The sequence below is a fragment of the Vulpes vulpes genome, chromosome 15 (assembly GCF_048418805.1).
Source record: "Vulpes vulpes isolate BD-2025 chromosome 15, VulVul3, whole genome shotgun sequence".
NCBI lineage: Eukaryota > Metazoa > Chordata > Mammalia > Carnivora > Canidae > Vulpes > Vulpes vulpes.
Window position 1 is genome coordinate 90,856,609 of NC_132794.1, and position 13,408 is coordinate 90,870,016.

The window sequence follows — 13,408 nt, forward strand, 5'->3', positions numbered from 1 at the left end:
TGCACTGCAGACTGGTTTCCAAATGGTTAGTTAAACACATTGCCCCTTAATTTTTAAACCTATGCATATCTTGAAGTTAAATCAATCCATATGCTTATCATTCATCATATAAACCATCACTATTGCCCCCTTGGGCCAACCCCATGGCCCATCTAGCCTGGTAAATTGTATCTGGCCTGGGCTCCCAGGGACACATGGTGGAAGGATTATCGCCCTTAGTGCCAGTCTTAGAAGGCTAAGTGATGCAGAATATCTAAAGAAATAATATCTAAGGTAATATCTAAGGAACCCAGTGGGAATCTATCATCTTAGAATATACAAAAACTATTTTGAAATTATTTTTATTTTTAGCCTATAGTTTAGTTTCCATGGAGGAACTGGTAGCTTCTTGAATTTTGGTTACTGGGTCAGTGGGAGTCAGGATCAGCAGATGGAGAGAAATTCAGTTGATAGATATGAGTAAAGAACCTTCTGAGCCTACTAAGACTTTCTCTCAACCTTCTCAAGGCTCCCTTATATAACCATAAGGATGATTTCTTCATTCCCTGGCTTAAGCTAGTCTTCTCAAATATTAATAGAGTTTAAGAATGATCTGGAGAGCCTGGGCCTGGGTGGCTCAGTGGTTGAGCATCTATCTGCCTTTGGCTCAGGGCATGATCCCAGGGTCCCAGGATTGGGTCCCACATCAGGCTGCCTGCATGGAGCCTGCTTCTCCCTCTGCCTACATCTCTGCCTCTCTCTCTCTGTGTCTTTCATGAATAAATAAATAAAAATATTTTTAAAAAAAGAATGTAATGATATGGAGAATTTGCTTAAATACAGATTCCTGGACCCTACCACTATCAGAAATTTTATGAGAAGGGCTGAGGTGGGCCCCAGGGATTTGAGTTTTAGCCTGCACCTCAGGGGATTCTAATGCAGATGGTTCAAGGACAGTGGTTTGAGGAAACTCTTCTGCAAGGTTTTCATCTCTTGGGGCTCAGTCATGACTTCTGAGAAGCAACAAAAGAGACAGACTCATTTGGGAGGAGCCCTGTTAGCCTCCAAAGCTGTATATTCCAGCTCTACCATGCTATAGCCAGAATGGGAGTTCCTGCCCATCCCTTCTCCTCATCAGCAGCCATGCTCATGAATAGACCCTGCCTAACCTATGGGTGGTTGTCCAAAATGAAACCTGCCAGAAATAGGCATAACTGGGGGCATGTGAGTGGGCATGGGCAAGCCACTGTGACCTGCACAAATTGCAAAGCTGGAGCCTAGGAAGACAAAATTTACACAAATCACATCTGGGCTGCCAGTGGGGAGGGGAGGTTGGATGGATGCTGTTTCCTCTGTGAGGAGGAGGTCATAAATTTTAGGGTTTTAGTTCCTGGGTGTACAGAGGGAAAATTCTAGTTATATGGAATTCTTGGGAATGGGGAGAGGAACCGTTTTTAGGAGAGGTGAAAATTTTCTGGAAAATCTATGATATTTCACTTGAGGTTTTGCCATGAAAAGTCTCCAGCTGTTTCCATTGTTCCAACTTGACTCAAGGCTGAGCCAGGAACACGTACCTGGTAGAGGCAGTTCTTGAAGGCCTGTGTTGAAACAATTATGTGCAATCACTGGGCAAAATATCCTTTGCTGAAGCAAATATCGTTTTGTCCTCTGGAATGATCCAGCCTCTAATACCCAGGAAGCCTGAAGGCACTGTCAGAGGCTCCTCCCACCACTCCCCTGTCTCAGTGGACGGTGGGGCCAGCTAGTTTGAGACATTCTCTAACCTGGAGTTCCCTCGATTTACCAAATCAGGAAAGACTTTCCCCTATGAGGAATTAAATATTTTCTGCAAAAACTCTGCTAAGTGGGCAGTCTACCCTCCGACAATTTAAACTGATTTTTATGTGTATGGTACGTGTATATAGACACCTGACTTCTTGCCCTAAAGACCCTTTCAGCAAACCAGTAATATGACCAATTTGCCCAGGGCCAATCTGCCGTTCTACTAAGAAGTAATTCCATCATGAGGAAAGCAGTCTGTTCTAGGCAGCTGGACAGGATTTTATGGGGACGTGCTTGGAGATCCCATGTATATATCACATTGTCAAGAGCTGGCTCCAGCAGGTATTATTACTCCCATTTTAGAGAAGGAAGACTAAAGCTCAGGGAGCCCCTTACCCTTTGTCTCTCAGAATACGACAGAAGAGACTGGAAATAGAATCCAGGAGTTTGGATTCAGGGCTTTAGGGTATTTCTTTTTTGGAGATAGGATAGCTTGGTGGCTACCAAGCATTTATACTCCTTGAATTCAAACCCCAGACTTGCCATTTATTAAATGGGTGACGTTGGGCAAATTACAACATGGCATATATACAAAATGGGTTGTTGTGAGGATTAAGTAAACTGTTTGGGGCACGTAGAACATTGCCTAACACATAGTAAATAACTCAGTAGACAATGGGTTTTTTTACTGGAACTCTTGCTAGGGAAGCATTGCTACTAGAAATCCTGACCAGTCTAGTCCTGGATATGCTGCCACCTAACTCTCTCCAAGGTGAGCTGTCTGAGGTCACCTCAATGCTAATAGGACCTCCTCTTGTCTCCACCTCAGGGGGAGTTTTTGCACACCATTTATTATCATATAATACAATGCAATATAATATCATACATAACATAACATAATATGATGGGTAGGTTAACTTGGAAACCCTGAGGCGGACCGTGGATGGATGGATAGATGAATAGATACATTTGTACTAAGTATACATACATTATATCATTCTATTGATTTGTAAAAAGTTCCCGGTCTGCCTGGCTGTAATGAGATTTTTGAACTTTGCGTGGCGATCAATGAGTGGAATATTATTGGCCTGGAGAATTGATATACCTGCTCTCAGTGGCTTGTTCTGCTCTCAGGCTGCCCCGGCCCCCCAGGTGTACGATTCCAGCAGACACTTAACCTTTTTTACAGTGTCATCAGGCTAAAAGGAATCTAATAGTGACACAGGACTTGTGCTCAGCACTCTGCCACTATTGCTTTCCTGTCACAAATAATTTATAGCCTTCTATTTCCATCCCTGAGCCTGCACCCCAGCCCTGCCTCCCGCTTTCCCCCAGCTCCCAGGAATCAATAAACTCACACAGCCACAGTGGGACCTCAGGGTGCCGAGAGACAGACAGACAGACAAAGAGAAGGGAGACCAACAGATGGGCAGAGAGAGACACAGGGGAGAGAGACAGAGGATGAAACTCAGAAGAAGGAAGGAAAGGAGGAGGAAGTAGGCGATGGAGGAGAACCAAAAGAGCTTTCTTAGCATGTTGGGAGCTCCTTGGTTTCTTCATGAGTTTAACAAACTGTTAATAGGAGACTCATTACCTGCTTTCATTCTAGCTCACAGAGCTGATGAAACTGTTTTGATCTCCAGCTTGGTGGGAGGCCTTCTGGGAATTTAACCAAAGAAAGAGTGACTTCACCTGCCTTGTCATCTATACTCTGAGGCACTGCCATAGCCCCCTGGTACCTACTGGGCCCCAGAGAAGCTCCTGGTCATAATGTCTGTGGATCCTTCCCAGTGCCCCCAGGCAGGGGGCCCCAGTCTGTCTTCCTGAGAGTCTTTCTGATGCACCTCTTTTTGGGTCAGGTCATGACACCTGCTGCTGCCACTTCCTATCTTCTCAGTGCTCCATCCAGGGCCTCCCTGGCAGCTACATGGACCAGGATGGGCCGTGTGGGGCTGAGAGGCCTCCTGCCTGCACCCGGCTCATCCCTAAACAGAAGGCAGCCAGTCCTGGTGGTCACTCAGAGGAATACTACTACTACTACTATTAGTTGTTATTATTATTAGCATTGGCATTAGTGTTTATTGAGCCAAAGGTCATACTAACCACTTGACGTGCATTATCCTGTTTAATCCTCTCAACAATCCTAGGAAGTGGACAGTATTACTATCTTACTTTACAGATGAGGGAATCAGAAACTGTCAGGGATTTCACAGGTAATAACCTAGGGGTTTCACTGAGTCTCAGACTCAGGCAGACTCAACCCAGAGCCTATTCCCTTCTTCCCTTTGCCTTAGTCACACCCTTGCTAAGTTCCTAAAGTCCCCATGCTGGGCTCAGGCAAAGCCAGGAAACATGGGAAAGGAAGGGCATCCCTGTGAAGGAGAACATGCTGGAAAGAGAAGTGGGGAGCAGGTGTCTTGATGGGGCTATCTTTCATGGCAACAGGAAATGGCACTTGCCAGCCCCCTAGTAGAGAGGCGGCCTTTGGGACTCCCCAGTGATCCATACTTGCAGACTTGACTTGAGGGCCAAACTGGCCTGAGGCCATGGAGACCATAGATATGTCTGGCTGTCTTACAGTGCCAAGAATGAAAAAGATTGGAAGAGAAGGAGGAGAAACGGGGAAATAGTATTAGATAATCACCCAATGCTTTACTTCATCCTTTTAACCTCTGGTGATAATCCCATGAGTTGCTGGGCTGTGTACAGGATGCAGGTGGGCAATTGATGACCACCATTATCCACGATCCCAGTTCTTAAAATTCCCAAGATCAGCTCTGGGGACTTCCAAGTGCCCACTGTCTGGAGCACGGATGGGCACCGAGAGCATTAGTGGACCACCAAGCCGCTGTCAGGGAATAGTGATTTTCCATCACTTGCTGCCTCAGCTAAATTTGCACCAGTGCCCCAGGGGTCAGAGGCTCAGAGTAACAAAGATGGAAACTCCACGAGGCCATTTGGTTATCTGAGTCAACCAGCCCCAGCCCTGGGCCTCCCTTAGTCCAGTGCTCATCAACCCACAGGCTGGAGCCACCCACAGCAGACCTGTGAGCCCAGAAGCTTTTGCTGCAACCAGTTAAGGGCAGCTGCTCTGAGCTGCACAGCCCCCTTCTAGACTTTTCCTATAGACCAGTCTACATTGCCCTCAGCTCCCATCTTATCTTTCCCATTGTGATCATGCTCCAAACCTTTCCCCTACACTTGAGACATGACCTTCCTTTCTGCTTTGCCGAGAGAGAAAAGCTGTGAAAGCTCCTCTTCAAAACCTTTGGCTGCCTCAAAATGCACCATCGCTCACCAACCCCTCCCTGTGTGTCTTCTTCTTCTTCTGCCTTGTTCTCTCCGTCATCCACTCCCAGGCAACTTCAGGTTCTGCCTCCCCAGCCTACCAACATATCCAGATCTTTCCTACTCTATACAGCCTTCCCTCCACTCAGCTGCCAATTCCACCCTATGGCTTCCACACTTTTCTCTCCTCTCCTTTCCTACAAACTTCTGAAGGCAGTAATCTACTTTCACTGCCTCCCTCTCTCCCTCCCTGTTCACTCCCTAACCCCTTTCTGTTTGGCTCCTGCCCTAGTTGCTTTGTTGAGACCACTGTCCCCCCAATTCCCATACCTATGCCTCTTCTTATTCCCAGTTCCTTCTAATATTTGCTTTGTCATTGGTGCCGTCAATTAATTATGTTCTCCTTCTGGAAGTGTTCTTCTCCATTGACTTAGGTGAAACTGCTCAATCCTGGTCCTGCCATTTCCAGTGTGACCAATTCTGACCCCTCTGCAAGGTCAGGTTCTTTTCCCCAGCCTATGAAATTAAGTGCCTTCTAACATCCTCTCCTTAGGCCTCTCGTCTCTGTCAACACTCTTTTCCTTGACAGTCTTAAATCTGCATCTCCTGTGCCAGCTGGATACCCCACCACCACCACCTCAAACACTGCATGTTGGGGACAAGACTAGCCACCTCCTTGCATCTTCCCTCCTGCCAGTGGTACAAACCACCAGCCTTCCACGTACACAGAATTGGGGTCTTAGGGCCATGGTTGACTCCAGTTAGTGGCTAAATCCTGGCCATTCTGCTTTCACAATGTCTTGTAGAATCTTTCCTTTCTTTCCTGAGACCTCGTGCCTGTATGTTGCTCTACCAGGATCTTCTCGTATGTGTTCTCTCTAGTCTCGAAAATACTGATGGCTTGAGACTCTCTAATCCCGGTTGCTGTATATTGGGAGAAGTAGGACAAAGTAAGGAAAAGCACATGTTTTAGAGACTGAGTTCCGCCTCTCCCCTAACCAACAGTATGGTCTTGACTAAGCCACTTAACCTCTGTCAGCTTTGGTTTTCAATCTGCAAAATGAGGATAATGGTATCTACTTTGGAGGTTGTTGGGTGAATGAACAGTAGTATGCATAAGTAATATAAATTGCATATGCTGTTGGCCCATAATAAATGATTAACAAATGGAAAATCACTATTATCATCGTCACTTCCAAGTTTTCAGCCTTATTTCCTCTTTCCCCTATACGTATCTCCACTGTTCCTGGCTGACCAGCCTGGGCTTTAACCTCTTAAACTCACTCAGCTTCCATGCTTTGCTTCAGCCTTCCTCCAGCACTTGCTTATAATGCCCCCACCCCCACCCCACCACAACTTCTTTGTTCATCTTAGTACTGTAATATTTTTCACTGGGAAAGAGACTTTTGAGATCCTGGAGTCCCACCTTTTTACTTTACAGTTGAAGAAGCAGAGGCCCTGAGTGGTAGAGTGATGAGCCCAAAGCTATCGTGGCTGATGAGTGGCAGCATCAGAAGCAAGACTCAGGGCTCCTGCCAAAGGGCCTGGTGCCCTTTTCACTTTCCTCCATCCTTGGGGCCCTTCATCGATAACAGCCCTGTCCTCCTTTGAAGGTCAACATGAACATCCACCTCCTCAAGGACTTCTTTCCCAGTCCCCCTCCTGCAAGGGGCTGGATTCCTCCTCTGCCTCCTTCTAGCATTTACTGCCTAGCCCCTTGGTGCTCCTTAGCTTTCTCTGGGTGTGTTTCCTTTCCAGATGAAGCTGGAGCTTCATCTCCAGCACAGTGAGGCAGGTGCCTTATCTCTATTGCCTGTGAGTGCTCAGTTAAACCAGAGTGGTATCCACTCATGGCCTCGACTCACCTGGCTGGTTTTAGGTGAACTTGGCCCACATGCCTCTCTGTAGGGAGGAGCCATGTCATAGGTGAAGTTGATACCAAGGGTACCTAGTTTAACTAGTGGGCGGAGGGGAATATTCCTCTGTTTGGGCTTCGGCATTGGTTTTTTGCATCACTGAGCCCTGGGCTCCTCAGATCACTGATAAGCAGACCCATCCTCCACCCTGGGATGTTTAATCCTGCCCTCCAACCCCACAGTGCACAGGTTGAGTGCCAGGCTTTTCAACTGGTCTGGTAAAGAAGCTGTGATCCAAGTAAGCGCCCAGAGAAGTGGATCATTAGGCCAGTGAGCTGGGCAGGGACAGGGCAGTAAGTGGGCTCAGGAAGAAGATGCTTGGGACCTGGTATCTGGCAAAGATACCTGGCATTGCACTGGGATCCCAGGGACAAAGGGGCCACCTGTGACCCAGCCCTTTCCTGGCTATTTCTTTTTAGCTTAAGAAATAGGGAAATCTCCCCCTTGTCCCAACTCTAGAGGACTGTGATACAGTCTCAATAGGAAAGCCAGCTCCAAAGTGATCTCCAGCCCCAGGGAGTCCTGTTCCCAGGAGGATATTTGCATGTAGTTGAGGAGGGAAGGGACAACAAGCCACCAGGCAGTCCCCACCCCCAGAGAGGGGAAGGATGCTATGCTCTGCTCACTCCCCTGCCCCAGTCCTTGCTACTGAAAACCAAGCTGCAGTTCAGAAGATGCACATTGCAGGAGAGAATACAGACCACCTCTGTCCAGTTGCACTAGGTTGGATCTGCAGAGCCAGTGGGAAGGAAAGCTCATGCCTTGCAGCAGTCAATGAGGGCAGGAGTACAGGGAGCAGATGGATGAGAAGAAGCTGGGGAGCTTGGGAGAGCCCCTCTGCCATGCTGGGCTGGAGCTGGTGCAGGCGGGAGCAGGTATGTGATGTGTGACGCTGTCGTGATGCTGTTGCAGGATCATCAGGACCAAAGTTCAGCAGCCTTTCCACCCAACGCCGGATGGGGCTGGGACGGGAGTGACAGCCCCTGGCCACACCATTGGTAAGAGGGCTCAGGGAAGGGAGGAAGCAGGGTCCCACCCAGGAGAGCTTGAACCACCTCCCCCCCCCAGAAGGGCCCACCTACCCACCTACCTGCAGTCCCAGGAACCCCTTTCTCAGCACTTGCTTTCCCTGAGCTCCTACAGGTAGGGGTCTCCCCAAGAGATTCGCTAACCAGGACTGTTCTCTGCCTCCCGCCCACATCTCCTTGCAGCTGCCTTGTCTGTCTCTATCTCTGTCTCTCTCTACATGAAGATTTTCATTTAGCTTTTCTTCTCCACCTTCCTCCTCCTCCTTCATTTTCGGTTTTTATCCAATTCTGTCTCCACTTGCCTGGACCTTCTTACTGCATTTTGTAATTTTTAAAATTCTTTCTTTCTCTTTCTTACTCTCTCTGCCTTTCCCTTTCTCTTTTCTCTTCTCTGTATGTGTGGCTCTGGGTCTGTTCTCATCTCTCTGCTCCACTCCTCACAGCTTCTTTCCTCCTTTCCTCTTAATGGGCTCTCCTCAACCTGTGTCTCTCCCCTCTGCTCTGTAATTCCCTGCTGCTCCAGCCTCCTTATCTGCTGGTCCTTGCTCAGGGCCTCTCGGAGATGACCCAGGCCCATCAGAACACCAGCTAACACCCCTTCCTCTATGGTCTTCCCCTTCGGCCACTGCAGCCCTAGGTGAGGCCCGAGCCGTTAAGGGCTGGGATGAGGTTATGCTCCTCCTGCTGGCCCTCTTGGCAGCTGTCCTCTTCTCTCTTGACCAGCAGGAAGTGGACACAGCTGGTCCTGGCCTTCCCGAAGTTGGCAGGAGCCGCTGTTTCTGTAGCCGGGTTACAGTGTGTGCTGGGAGGGAGGGTTTGGCCAGGCTGTACCCGAGCTGATCACCACGGAGGGAATGTTTTCATGAGTCTGTGCCCTGAGGGGGAAATTTAGAATTCAGGTGATTTCAAGACCAGAAGCACCAGGGAGAAAGGAGCTGCACCCTCCTGGGGAATATCATGACTGTTCTTGTGTCTCCTAGAGGGTCAGAGACAGATCCTAGAAAGCCGCACCCTCTGAAATAGGACTGGCAAAGGCCAGCCCAGGAGACTAGAGACAGTGAGCTGGGGTTTGTTTAGAAGGGTTGGCCCAGCCCCGGGGATTGGTGAGCTGTGCAAGGAGGCCTCCTAGGAGCTCCTAGAAGCTGGACCACTCACTCTCTAGATTGAGCCCATGTTGGTGTTTCTGTCCATCCTCAGGAAGTGAGTTTAATGGCCCAGCCAAGTCATGAGAGCTGTGGAGAAGGCCTAGGGTTAACCGGTCACTGCTTAGCTGGGGGCTGGACAGAAGTGAAGAGGGTGCACTGTATGGCCATGTGTCCCCTCTAAACCTCAGAGGACGGAAGGCGATATGGGCTCCCCATCCCTCTTATTTCCTCTGCTTCTCTCTGCCCCCAGCCTTGGGGCTTTGGCCTTCAATCACAGCTGTTATCCTGATGGCATTTCCTCCTTACTCTCATCCAGTTCCCAGTACGGCCTCCCCTCCTGTTTCCAGCGCCTCCAATGATCCAGTGGGATCCTACTCCATCAACGGGATCCTGGGGATCCCTCGCTCCAATGGTGAGAAGAGGAAACGTGATGAAGGTAGGGAGGAGGGAAGAGGCTTGGCTTCCCTGTGCATGCTTTGTCCTTGGACTCAGAGCTCCGGTTTCCGCCCGGCCTCACAGCTGCTCTGCTGTGAGATCAGTTTTAGTAGCGGAGCCCAGGTCCCCCCACTGCCCTGCTGGCTCCTGGAGAGGGAGGCCGGCTGCTGGTGGGGCCCTCAGCTTCACCATCTGCTCAGCAGCCTCGATGGCCTCATCTTCCTCTGCGACTGCCCCTAATATCTCAGTGGGGTGCCAGGTTCATGCCAGCATAAACCATATACCCTGGGAGCGTTCAGGAGGTTGGGGGACAGCTGATCTCTGACCCAAGGATGAAAGGCCGATCTGCCCTGGTTCTTACCTGATCCCAACCCATCAGAAGTTGGGGGCGTGATGTCATATGCACCTGACCCAGGTGTCCTTTCTTTGTGACACACGGATTCTGCCCCCCATTGAAGCCACTCAGGGAGCTGGACATGGGCCCTCTATACTCTTCTTCCCTATGGGAGGAGACGCCATGCAGGCTCCTCTCTGTGCCCCCCTTTCACATTCCTTGTAATGCCTCAAAGTGCCGCCAGGCTGTCAGGGAGTTCAGAGGAGGGAGGAATGAAGGAGAAAGGGGGGGAAAGGACATGAAGAGGGAGTGGTGGCTATGAGCTCAGGAGAAGGTGTTTTACAAATGTTGGGACATGAGGGGGTCCCTTCATGACCTTCTGGTTCTCTTTTCATGAGAGAAGGGCCCAGGGCGCAGGGCCAGCGGGCCCAGACCAACAGAGACACCAGTGTCTGGAGCCTGCTTCCTGTCCCAATCTCATGGTCCCTTGTCTGGGGAGGGTTATGATTTTAAGGGTATCTCCCATGAAATAGACAGAGTCTTCTAGAGATGAGCATGAGGGGGACCGCATATCCCATTAGCCTGGACAGTCTCAATTTATGCCTTTTGTCTCTGCATATTGGCCAGTCAGCATCTCTTTTTTCTCTCAAAAATGTCCTGTTTGGACAATAAATAACATGGCTATCCCAAGCATAGACAAGCCCCTTGATTGGGGCAGCATTAGAGGGTAAGAAACAGAGAAAGGGAACAAAAGTGAGATTCCCTGGGCATAGGCTGAGGAGAAAGAGGGTGTGAAAGCCCTGGCCTCCAGCGGAAGGGACAGAGTACGGGAGAGGCCTAGGTCTGGCAAGACAGTGATGACCTGGTGCTGGCCTCCTTCCAGAAGCCCTAATGGCCTCGTTTCACAGGGAAACAGCTTGTCTGGCTCTATTTCTCCTTCTTCCAAAATATTCAAACCCATTTGGCTGCCACGGCCTTTGCCACTCACTAAATTTCATTGTGGTTATTTTGGCGGCAGCCCCTGATGGGCAGGGGGAGGCTTCAGAAAAGGCATGAGGTCCCAATTCTCCCTGGGGGCTTCCCACATTCTGGCCTTAGCCAGGTGCCCTGGCACCCTGAGTGGTTTGGAAGATTCTTCCTCGGGCCCCAGGGGTTTCCCCTTTTACCACCAGCCCCTGCATTTTTAGACTGTGGGATGTCCAGCAGGTGGGGTAGGGAAGGCCACAGGACCTACCCATATACTCTCCCTTATTGGTCTGCGGTTGGGGCCAAGTATGCCCTCTGTTTCCTGGGCTCCTGTGGGCCATGAGAGGAGGCCAGGAGTAAGAAGGCACTGTATGAGACTGTGGCCACCCAGGGTCAGGCCCAGCCAGCCCAGAACAGAGTGCTCTCCTACCTGCAATTGATCACGCTCATTGTTTCCAGTCAATTCAATTCAGTGAACCTTTCCTGTGCATCAGCTGCAAGAAAAGCTTGGTGCTAGGGGATCCCAAAGCAGAACAAGATATGATTCTTGTCCTTAAGGAGCTTATAGTCTAGTGGGGCGTGTAAAACACGTGAGCCCAGAGAGCAGAAAGGCCCATCAGATAGCTGTGTTGTGATAGAGGTCTGGGCAGCAGGCCATGGGAACTCAGAGTCAGGAAGGAGTAACCTGGCAGGAGGGCTGCATTTTGAGGAGGGGCTTGACTGATGTATCAGGGGCATGTCCAGAACAATGGCAGTGTGAAATCCTATCTGGTAGACAGAGCCTCTTGATCAAAAGGTACTGTGGTGAGAAGATGCAGGCCTGCCCTGGCAGGAATGAAGAGGCACGAGGGAAAGGCTGGGAGTGAAGGCTGAGCAAGCACATGGGTTAGGGTCACAGGAGATCAGGCCAAGACCAGACCATATAAGGAGTCTGGACTTTTCTCTGCAGGCTTGAGTAGCCACTGAAAGTGTCTGAGCAGGAAGGGAGAAGAGCAGGGCTGGGTTTGGGAAGACAATCTTCTGGCAAGGAGACTGTAATGGCAACAGGGAAACAACTTAGGAAGCAGTTGGCATCTTCTAGATAAGGGATAATGTGGACTCTCAGTTTCCTCTTACTGCTGAAATACTTCACCTCCCGGGCCTAGCCAGGGGACAAGGAGGATCAGAGGCCCTATTTCTTTTGGTTGGGTGGATGGGGACGGTGGTTCTCTTGCCTTGTCTCCACCTCTCTTCGAGGAACCACAGACTAGTTGGGGCTGCCCTTTCCCGGGTGGAGGCCAGCACCTGTGAAGGAAGCCAGTTGTCCCCAGCTGGCCCCCACCCATTCCCCCTGGGCCGCCACACACACTTGACCTGTGGGATCCAGGTGGAAGGGGAAGGTAAGGAGAGGGCAAAGGCAGACCTTTCACAGCCTTGCCCCCTCCCCCATTCTGGCTGCCTCAGGGTGCCTACAAGCAGCGGGGGGGCCCAGTTTGCATTAGGGAGCAGCTCAGATGATTAAGAATAGGAGAGATAATTATGTGTCAAGATGATGTAGCCCAAGTCTGCAGTCAGGCCAAGGTAGCACAGCAGCTGGCAGGCCGGTCGCAGGAGGCAGCCTCAGGCAGGGGCTGCAGACACCCAGGTGTGTCCTTCAGTGACTGGGCCAGCACCACAAGCAAAGAGAAAACTGACTTGGGGCACTGAGGGATGCTGGCATGGAAATGGGGATGCATGTCAAGGGACTAGACCTCCAGGGAGTGGAGGGGCCCATCCCCTTCCAGGAGGACCCAGCTGCCCTTCTAGGCTGGCCCCCATGTGGCACCAGGGCAGCTCTCTACAAGTGCCTTACCCCGAGGGCAAGCTGTGAGCCTCTCTGTCCTCGAGGAAGGCGCTTCAGCTCCTGCCTCTGGGTACGGTTCGGCCTATTCTTCAGCACTAACAATGTCACGGTGGTGGGCATTAGCGAGGACAATCACTGCAGCGTGTGCTGGCATTATTGGAGACAATCTCAGCAGTAGTTATTGGTGTTCACAGTGATAATACCCAAAGCATTATTGGCATTGGCACTCGGAATATGGACAGCGTTATTAGTATCTGCAGCAATCATATCTGTGGGGATATTAGTAAAGGGCCGATCAGCTGTGACTCTAGGGAGAAAGGGAACCGACAGTGACTGTGAGCCTGCTTGAGACGCCTTCTCATGCGCCTTGGCCACCGGAAGTATGGAAAAATCCCTGGATTTTCCCTTGAGAAATGTGCTAGTCAGGAAGCGTTGGCACTCTCCACCTACATGAGTCCAGGAGCTCCCAGAATGAGATGGGTAGATGGACCAGGGTTGGATGAGGAACTATGTCTTGAGGCGCCCAGAAGACAGGCTATCCATCGGTCTGAGAAGGCAGATCGCCGTGTAGTACCCTGCTAAGATCTTTACCTCTTTTGGGCTACAGTTTTGGGTGAGTATATTAGTGTCCCTTGAAGGGACACCACTTCCCTGAATGCCGTGTACTCTGGTTTACGTGGCTGGAAGATAGAGACCCTTGTATTTTGGGGGAC

At 50.3% G+C, this 13,408-nt stretch overlaps 1 protein-coding gene across 8 annotated transcripts in view; it reads left to right on the forward strand.

Moving 5' to 3' along the window:
• PAX2 (paired box 2) overlaps nucleotides 1-13,408 on the forward strand; it is an 87,862-nt gene that overhangs the window by 30,137 nt on the left and 44,317 nt on the right. For all 8 annotated transcript variants that reach the window (XM_025995704.2, XM_072739769.1, XM_025995710.2 and 5 more), the window contains 2 exons: nucleotides 7,878-7,963; nucleotides 9,455-9,574. In XM_025995704.2, the coding sequence (XP_025851489.2) occupies nucleotides 7,878-7,963; nucleotides 9,455-9,574 (206 nt within the window). The remainder of the gene's footprint in view (nucleotides 1-7,877; nucleotides 7,964-9,454; nucleotides 9,575-13,408) is intronic.